Source organism: Phacochoerus africanus, chromosome 4, assembly GCF_016906955.1.
Source record: "Phacochoerus africanus isolate WHEZ1 chromosome 4, ROS_Pafr_v1, whole genome shotgun sequence".
Lineage (NCBI taxonomy): Eukaryota > Metazoa > Chordata > Mammalia > Artiodactyla > Suidae > Phacochoerus > Phacochoerus africanus.
Genome location: NC_062547.1, coordinates 86,556,496 through 86,566,444, shown reverse-complemented (window position 1 = coordinate 86,566,444; position 9,949 = coordinate 86,556,496). Strand labels below are relative to the sequence as shown.

Below are 9,949 nucleotides of genomic sequence, written 5' to 3'. Positions count from 1 at the left end.
TAAAAGTAATTGTGCTGCATTAAAGTTTAATTTGATTTAACATCGTCTTAAAAAAAAAAAACCTATGGAATATGTAGATCCAAAAAAGGAGTTGGGAAATGTTGTTACTTTTTGTTTTTCTTATTTTTTTCTCTTCCCCCGCCCCCTTACTATTATTTTTTTTTGAAAGGGGCGATCTACCCCATGATAATTTGTTTGGAGGCGTTTTTCTTTCTCTCTTTATCCCTCCTGTTTGTGTTGATTTGGGATTTCTTTCTTCTCTTTTTTCTCTCTTTCTCTTTCCCCACTACCTTCTTCTCTCCTCTTCGTCTAAGTATGGATGAATTTGTAAAAATCTGGCTTGAAGGAGAAGCCGCTGCAATAAAAGCGGAGAAAGGAGAAAAGCCAAATTCATCCTCACAGGCATCCGGCCTGCAAAGGGACTGGGTATTGCTAATGGCTGAGAGCAATGCGCCTGTTATTTCTCCGGAAAGAAAAGTTGAATTCTCTAAAGTTTGATTCACTGTTAGGTCTAGAGAGTTTACTTGAGTTTCCTTAATGCTGTCTGGGTTGCTGAGCTCTGGGTTTCCGGTTTGGAAATCTTTGGTGATGGATGTGACTCCATTTTCCAAACACTTTCTCTGATTTGAGGGGGAGGCGGAGCTGGTTTGGGTTGATTTCGGGCGGTGGAAGGCTTGGAGACTTACTCATCTTCCAAAAGTGAGAGGAAATCGGCCGAGGGCCCGAGGTAGAGTTCGTTAAGCTCCCTAAGCGCAGGTGGGACAGCAACCAAGAAATCCTTTCTTTTTCTTTTTCTTTTCTTTTCTTTTCTCCCCCCATCCCCCACGTCCAAGGACATGCTCTAGGGTTCCTGGGGCACCCGCGGTACTGTTCAAGAAAGGGATCCCGAGGCATGTTTCATTGCCGGGACTGGGAGTGTTTCATGGTGGGAGAGACAACGAAAGCGTGTGCTGTTTACTATAGGACCCCGCTTCGGAGAAAGGGGAAGGGGCCGGGAGATGGTATCCAACCTGGGCTGTCCAAATCCTGGGAAACCCAGCTGAGCATCCCGAGAGTTTGCTCCGTGGGGCTCCAAGGGCGCGGAGGGAGCCGAGGATGGGGCCGAAAGAGGACAACGCGGGGAGAACAGTCCGTCCTAGCACGGCCAGCAAAGTAGTGACCGCCATCCCCTTGCTTCCTCAGGTATGAAAGATGCCGCCGAGCTTCTGGGCCACCGGGAGGCGGTGAAGTGTAGGCTGGGCGTAGGGGGCTCCGATCCGGGGGGCCATCCGGGGGACCTAGCGCCCAACTCGGACCCGGTGGAGGGAGCCACTCTGCTGCCCGGGGAGGACATCACCACAGTGGGCTCTACGCCGGCCTCGCTGGCGGTGAGCGCAAAGGATCCGGACAAGCAGCCAGGGCCCCAAGGCGGCCCAAACCCCAGCCAAGCCGGCCAGCAGCAGGGCCAACAGAAGCAGAAGCGCCACCGGACGCGCTTCACGCCAGCGCAGCTCAACGAGTTGGAGAGGAGCTTCGCCAAGACTCACTACCCAGACATCTTCATGCGCGAGGAGTTGGCGTTGCGTATCGGGCTGACAGAGTCCCGAGTGCAGGTACGTAGGACTTGGGCGCCAGGGCAGAAGACAAGGAGGGGGCGGGAGTACTTGGGCAAAGGAAGCGGGGTCTTTCCGTCCCTTGCAGGGATCTTGAGCTGCTCTTCCTCTACCTATGCTTTCCTGGGCTCAAGTTAGCTCCTCTGCCTGCAAACTGGCCCCATCGACGGACAGAGGCCCCATTTCCTGCCAGTATAGCCACATCCGGGCAGAAACTCCTCAAAAGCGAAGGCGGATTCTTTCGACTACTAGGTCTCTTCCTTCCTCCTGAGAAGGGAACCTCCGGGCCTCCCACCTTTCGCGTCTCCCAGGCGGCCAAGCCGAGCGCGCTGTCCCTCTCCAGCTCGCGTTATTGACAAGTGTTTCATTACCCCCTAATGAATTTGTGTTAAGCGTGTGGCTAAATGGGAGAATGCAACAGTTACACAGAAAACGTGAAAAGGGAGAAAATAAGGCGAAATGAGCACCTTTTAAAAAAGATACACCTGGGTTTCACGGTGTACCTTTCTTCTCCTGCATATGACTCTCCCACTGCTCTCAGGCAAAATACCCCAGCTTTGATGTTTGCAAAGGCTTTGAACTTTGGTGGTGCAAGGCCCTGGGGGCCGCTGGAGTGATTCCCAACAGCCTATAAGTCCTGGTTTTCCCTAAGGTAACTTGGGTGGGATGGGGAAGTAAGGGCTTTCTGTTGTAGCTATCCTATTGAAGAAAAGACATTTAGAGCAGGAAAGATTGACAGGTATTAGATGAAATCATTACTGACCCCTTGTTCTTGACCAACCACCCTCCAAGTTATAAATTATATATAACTTAGAAAACCACACCTGTAACTTGTCTGAAAATTGTGGAGTAAAAGTATAAGCCCAATGAATCTCAGATTTTTCCTGCTTTTTAGGAGAATGAAAACATTATATCAAATATTTTGTGGGCAGTTGCTGGAGGTGAAATTCCAAGACGCAGGCTTCGTCTTGAGCTATCCAGGGTGCTGAAAACCTTCCGCTCCGGTCTCGGACCTGGTATTTTCTGTTCTTTATCCTGGGTGTCGATCTCAGCTCTAGCTGCTTTTAAAAATTTTAAAGGTCTCCGTTTTACAAACATCTAAGTTTAAAGATCTCAGTTAGTTTACATTTGATCTATGAAGTAAGAGACAAGGGTGTCCAAAATCTCAATGTTGAATTTTTCCGTTTCCATTCTACATTTAAGATAGCCTAACCTGAAAAAATAGCATATGCTTCTGTCCCTAATAGCGAGCAAAAAAATGTCGTTGGGGACATAAAATGGTGAAATTAATAAAATAATATTCAGTGTATAACATAGACTAACATTTTTACTCAATTAAAAATAATATAAGGGTGGTTATATTATATAAGGGTGGTTATTAGGTGGTTTCTTCAGTGAACTTTGGAAGCTCTGAACCATGGGCCATTGAAATTAAGCATCAAAGGCGTGCTAATTGTACTCTGCAGATATATATTACTAATGCTCTTAATTTTTTAACTTGAACCTTCTTTTTAAATCTGAAACTGAATTAACAGAAATATTCAATTTTAATATTTCTATTATCGTTAGTGATAATACTGGTTGGTTAAAATTCTGTAGGTTCAAAATTCATAAATTTGTTTTTTTGTCGCTCAAGAGAAATACTATCTAATAATTTTTGTTTTAAAGACTAAAATGCTATTCCTTAACCTAGATATAATAGTAATTATTTTGGATTAAAACAGAACTTAGAATCACAAATAAAATATAATTGGACAACTGACTTTATGAAAAAAGAAAACGAGGTCTATTAAACTTTATTAGGTCTTCCAGAGGTTAATGGCAGTGATTCTTTTAATATAAAAAGTTGTAAATGAAATAAAACACAAACTATGTAACAGAAACAGTTATTTTCAAGAAGTACACAAAAGAATAATCAAGAAGGATAGAGACAAAGTACTTTAATTGTTCTAGCATAATGTTCAACCAAAGATAATAGCCTGATGCTGCTGATAGGAACAATTTAATAGAATGGCAACTTCAATATTTTTAAAAATAATGTTTCATAGTTTAAAAAGTAATCAGATCAACATAACCTTTTTAATTAACATTTCAAAATGATTAACATTATGTGATGCAATGCAAAAATAATTTATGGAAAATGTATTTACTTCACAATTCACTGTATCCTTGCTCCTTGACCAAATTCAAATTAAATAGTAATTGGTTTATGTTCTTATATGATGAGTACTTCATAGTTTTCTTTATAGTTAACAGATTGCCACACATTCTTTTCAGTATGTGGGCCACTGAACTGATTAAAAATGATCTAAACATTTAATTTATTGCAATTGTATGTTTTTAAAGATACTTTTTGATTCTAGACTAAATGATCCAACATACTTATTTTTATCTATATCTGGCATATATCATACTTTTAAGTATTTATTAAAGCACCTCTACTCACACGGAGGCCAATTCCATGTCTGATATCGCTCCTCTTTTCTGGCTAGTGTAATAAAACCATTCCTTTTATAGCATGCCATTATTAGAAACCAATTTCAGAATTATTTATAACCTGGAATGGCTTATTAAGCAGCAATGCGAGAATCATGCAAATTACGCGATCAAATGCAATATAATAAGCATAATCATTAGTCTCTAGCACGGATTAATTAACTTTCAATATTTTATTTACATAAAAACCAAATCAGTGAAATAACTTCTGCACAGTCAGGCTTGCCTTTCAATATTTTATACGAACAAAAATAATGTGCTGTAATTCCATTGACCGTGTCCCCCAGAATGGCCCTGTCACCTGCCACATCTTAATAGGGGGACAAGCTGAGAGTATTTTCTAGTTTTCTAATGGAATGAGAAATTGCATTTTCTTCCTCTCCCAGCACTATTAAAGTGTAATGAATTCGGCCCAGAGTTCACGGCTGGCTGATCGAAATGAACCTGAGATCTAGGCTTTAATACAGCTCCCCAGATTTCCTCCCAAATCTTCACATTAATCATTTGCTGGATTCCAATGAGATCTTCATAAAGCATTTGCTTTGATGGGGAAAAAAGTAATATTCTCTCTTTCTCCCTCTCTTTCTCAATTTCTGAGCCATTTATAGGTGAGGAATTAAACGGGCTATATATTTTAAAATACATTTACAGTATGTCTATATTACTGTAGCAGCAGATATCATGAAAGTGGATTTTTAAATTCCAACCTCCATTAGATTCTCACTGTTGTATTAAGCATTTTCTGAGAAGAGCTGCATTTCCAACTGAGTACAAAGTTGGCCGTGGTTGCGGTTAATATATTTCCTGGAGTTGTCATCTGTGCATTCTCAAAATCTCCCTTAGGTTTTGCCTGCATTTTAATCCGTCATGCTCTAGTTTTCAAGTGGAAACATTCACATTTTAAAAACATATGCATCATAGCTTGGAACGGAGGTGCTCAGACCCCATGCAGATTTTTTTTCCCCAACCCCAGTAAGCCATGAAACATAAAAAATTTTGTAGCCATCATTTGACTACTAACCCTCAAACATAATTGAGCACGATTTTTCGATTATTTCTATAATATTTAGTTCTTCAACAGCTGTTCTTTTTCGCTTGTGCCTGAGATCCTGGCAGGCTTGTTTGTTTTCTACTGAAATTCTTCAGGTCACTTTGTTCCCCCTTTCTTTCCTCCGCTTCTTTCCTCCATTTCCCCCACCCACATCTGCCATCCTTCCCTCACCCCCCACCCCTTGCCCACCCCCAAACTTTCAAACACTTCGGTATTCAATGGCTTGAAGGGTGCTGGGAACGGGTCTTTAAGTTAAGATACCTTACAAAATATATCCGGAGGCGGAGGGTGAGGCATGCGGAGCATTTGGACACAGACACTATCCCTTGTCTAGGGCTCCATCTGGACTACCTCCCCGCAGTCCACCCTTGGATAGGTAACTCAAAGCGACCTGTGGCAGCAGGTCTCCTCGCTGTGCTTTCCTGGGCTCGGTGAGTTACTCTCCGCGGAAGGCTGCTAACAGCTCAATCCGCTGCTGGCCGCATTGATCCCGGCCTCGGTCTAGGGCCCTGCTGCCTCATTAATCCGCCGTGCCACCAGCCCAAGGAGCTTTAGCAGGAAAAGGACCCAATATCTTTACTCAGTCAGGACACTGGAGTAGTCAGAACCGTGGGAAATGGGGCAGAAACCAGAGAAGGAGAAAGCGTGGGCGATGGGGCAGGTTTGGAAGAAAGGTTGGGGCAGGAGAGAATTTTAGATTGCAATGCCTTTCACATAGGTAAATAATGTATCTCCACTTTCACGAGTGTGAACACACTGTTGTGCATAGCTGGTTTACCGGGTAGGGGGTCAGGTACTCCCAGACTCTTGATAATTTAGTTTGCAGAATAAATAGTAAATAGCTTGGATCAACGCATAATCTTTTGGCCATGAATATGGTAGCCAATTGCATTGGTTAAATTCTAAGAGTAATCAGTACCTGAGCTGTGTTCCACATCATTTATACTTATGCACAGTAAACCTCCAACTGACTAGAGGTTAAACTGCAAGCCTGCCAAGTGGGCATGGTGGCATTCTTTAAAAATAAAAAATCGCATCCCAGATATGAGGAGGGGGAAGTTATCTCGGTCAGGCAGGTTACTTTATACCTTTCAGGAAGAATCCTTTTTTCTTAGCAGTAGCAAATTTGGTATTCATAGGCAAATTTTTCTGGTCAGGTCTGAAATTCCTGGGTCAGTGTTAAGAACTAGTAGAAGGTTTATTTTCATTTGGAGTATATTCTATCAAACACTTCTCCTTTAGAAAGACATATGGGTTTTTCTAAGCAAAATTAAATTTGATTCATAACTAGTGTGAGCTTTAAACTTGACATCCTTTCGTCGGTAGTGGTCAGAAAATTTGTTTTTAGTTTATAGCTGGTATGGGGGTGGGGTGGGGTTGAGAGAATTAGAGGCCTTGTTATTTGGGATCCTCAGAAAGTTCCTGAAAATAATAGACTTGAAGGTCCTGAGGCTCAGGGCTCTGGCAGCAGGTTCCAGCACATCTGCATAGCCCAGATAAAGGTGCTCTTAGAAGGCCTTGAGAATGAAGTATCCAAAATTGTGGCAGTAGTACCAATCGCTAAGAATCAGAAGTCACGGTTTGGCGACCCAAACAACTGTAGCTCATGGCGCTCGCTTTCCCATACGGATCACTATATTAACCGCTCCGCTCTGTCATCTGGTGGCGTTAGGGGTTTTCCTTTGTCTTTCGATTTTGAAACTGGCTATGTCATCCACGGCCCTTCATCAATTTCCAAATTTCCAGTGTTTCTGAAAATTCTATACCCCATCAGTGTTATAAGGCACGCTATTAAGCCTCCTGGGTACACATGTTTATCTTCATTTGTACACCTGAGGGTCCAAGCCTTGACACCTGCCTGCCTGTAGACCTGTGCATCTAAGCCGCGCACACAATGTGCCAGCGTGCGGGGGGGGGGGGTGTGTGAACACTGCGCGCGACGTATGTCTGAACTGTTTGTAAGCGCTCTGGGGGACAATCCCTCAGGACCCCGGGAGCTGGTGCCCAGTGGGTGCAAGGGACGCCGACTGAGTCGAGCTGGTGGAGGACCAGGATCTCGGGCACTTGGGCCTGGAGCTGAGTGGGGTGGACCTGCCGCGGGTTTCCCAGGCTCAAGCCGGCACCCCACCCCTGCTAACAACGCTCTGTGTGTGTCTCCCGCCCCGCCCGCTGCAGGTCTGGTTCCAGAATCGGCGCGCGAAGTGGAAGAAGCGCAAGAAGACTACCAATGTGTTCCGCGCTCCTGGCACGCTGCTGCCCACGCCAGGCCTGCCACAGTTCCCGTCGGCCGCCGCAGCCGCCGCCGCCGCCATGGGCGACAGCCTGTGCTCTTTCCACGCCAACGACACCCGCTGGGCGGCGGCAGCCATGCCTGGCGTGTCGCAGCTGCCGCTGCCGCCGGCACTGGGCAGGCAGCAAGCCATGGCACAGTCGCTGTCCCAGTGCAGCCTGGCGGCGGGGCCGCCGCCCAACTCCATGGGCCTGTCCAACAGCCTGGCGGGCTCCAACGGCGCGGGGCTGCAGTCGCACCTCTACCAGCCCGCCTTCCCCGGCATGGTGCCCGCCTCCCTTCCCGGCCCCAGCAACGTCTCCGGCTCGCCCCAGCTCTGCAGCTCCCCGGACAGCAGCGACGTGTGGCGGGGCACAAGCATCGCCTCTCTCCGCCGCAAGGCGCTAGAGCACACAGTCTCCATGAGCTTCACTTAATATAGCCGCACCCGGCCCGCTCCGCCCCCGGCGTCGCCCCCAGGTCCGCCCCGCGGCCCTGGAGGCAAGCGCCCAGGCCCCCGCTCCCGGCCCGGGCCCCTGCCCCGGCGCCTCGCCCCGCCCGCCCCGGCCCCGGCGCCCTGCTCCCACCCAGCCCGGCCTCCGCCACATCTTGTTCAGTCCCTTCCTCTCTCCTCCACTCTCCTGGGCTCACCCCAAGCCCAGCCCACGAGACCTCCCCTCCGTCTGATTTCGCTCGCCCCACCCTCCCCAAAACCCTTCTCCCGGCCTCACCCACTCCTCCCTCCGCCCGGTCTCCAGCACCTCACCCGACCCTTTCCCGCTACCCCGGGCCTTCCCGCTCGCACTCGTCGTGCTCGCGCCCTCCTCATGGCCTGCCGACTGGCGGCATTCCCATGCACACCTTCCACACGACGCTCTCGGCCCGCTCGCCTACCGCCTCCCCTGCGGTCCCTTCTTTCCCGGCCCCTCCTCCCGCGCCCTGCAAAAAGCATCCTTCCCGCCATTTTACTTACCAGGGAGTAGACTCAGGATCTGAAATCAGACATCAATGGACTGGTTTGTGGGCAGAAACAAACACACACACACACGCACTCTCGCTCACTCTCAGACACTATACACACGCGCACACACACATACACAGTGCACCTAGGTCACACACGGACGTGTTCAAGGGACAGCACAATATAGGGACTTTTGTCTTAAAGGAGGACAAGCATCTGCTACCAACCGCCTCATCTGAGGGCCCAACTGATTACAATTTGATTTATCCTCATATTCTTGCTCCGAACTCCTTTCTTTCTCTCCTCTCTCACCATCCGTCCTTTGCCCTGTCCACCCAGTCGCATCCATGCAGCCCCCTATTGGCTTGCAAAAGAACGCTTTTATTTTACCTTACTTTTATTTTCTTAAGCACAACTGTGTGAGGGTATTGAAGGGAAGCCTTCTCAGGAGGAGAATGCCAGTGGATTGGGTGGCTGGAGTAGACTAAAACAGTCATGTGATGAAGAAGAGGTGATCTTACCCATTTTGATAAGTCTTTATAAGGAAGAATAAAATAAACATGTAAGAAAAATTTCCTTTTGTAAAAGCCACATCTCTTTTCTGGATCCTTCAGGACTGGGGTTTGTTTGCTTCCTTTATCCGTTTCTCTCTCCTCGATGCTCTGTGCCCTTGGTTGTTTTGTGGTCGTCCTGTCGTCCCTCGTGCCCCTCGGCCACCGCCCTGGCCCCTGCCGGCTGCCGATGGGTGCACTCGGACATCTACAACCCTGCAAATTTGTACAGAGAAACACAATCAGCTCTTTCTGCATGTGCTGGTCAAATCCAAACCCAGAGAACAAAAGCGCTTTCGAAGAATGAACAAACATGTGAAATAGGATGTTTTGTGTAGATAAAGCATTCTTGTTACATACTGGTCAATTTGTGATATGTTTTAACTTATTGTCTGTGCTTATTTATGGAATTTGGTTTTCTTAATAAATGTTTGAGCTAATATAAAGCATATTATTTGACTTTTCCGGACAAGTTTATATCAACTTAAATGTAAATGGATAAAATAAAATCATTTTCAGTATGTGATATGGAGAATGAGGGGTTTTGGTGTGACTTTGAATGGTGGAAAGGTCTCGCGGAGGGAGGGGAGAGAGGTCAAGTGGTTCTCAATTCGCTCTCCCCTAGCAAGATCTCGCGCCTGGGACGCGTCTGCCCTTCAGTAGGCTTGGCCTCAGTTCCGGTTGCCCTGCTGCCTACGCATCGCTTATCAGGCCTAAAGTCCCACGGCCTGGAGGCCGGAAGTGAGGGGCCAGGTGGGGATCTCCTCACGCGAGCTGGAGGCCTCGCGAGGCTTCGGGCCGGCTCGTGGCCTTTGAGCCAGAGATAGGCCTTGGCGCACAGCTGCCCGCACTAAACGCAGCGTCGAGAGTTGCTAAGCTTCTCGGCTTTCCCTCCCGCGAAGGGGTGAATGGCAACCCTCGCTGGGCCTCTGTGTGATGGGGAGGCTGTGGGCAGGAGGAAGGAGCACCGTGAATGAAGCTTGGGGGCTGGGAGCTCCGCCCTGTGGCGTCGCCCAGAGCCACATCTGA

General features: G+C 47.4%; 1 protein-coding gene across 1 annotated transcript; it reads left to right on the top strand.

Moving 5' to 3' along the window:
• The first annotated feature begins 292 nt into the window (after nucleotides 1–292).
• Nucleotides 293–9,360, top strand: OTP (orthopedia homeobox). The gene is made up of 2 exons (XM_047774468.1): nucleotides 293–1,592; nucleotides 7,315–9,360. The coding sequence occupies exons 1-2, from the start codon at nucleotides 1,185–1,187 to the stop codon at nucleotides 7,843–7,845; spliced, it is 939 nt and encodes a 312-aa protein (XP_047630424.1). The 5' UTR covers nucleotides 293–1,184; the 3' UTR covers nucleotides 7,846–9,360.
• Nucleotides 9,361–9,949: the final 589 nt, after the last annotated feature.

Bases quoted from the DNA above. Each gene is read 5' to 3' on its own strand.
- OTP (XM_047774468.1), top strand. From the start codon at position 1,185: ATGAAAGATGCCGCCGAGCTTCTGGGCCACCGGGAGGCGGTGAAGTGT. The intron at 1,593-7,314 runs GTACGTAGGACT...CGCCCGCTGCAG, and splicing joins TGACAGAGTCCCGAGTGCAG to GTCTGGTTCCAGAATCGGCG.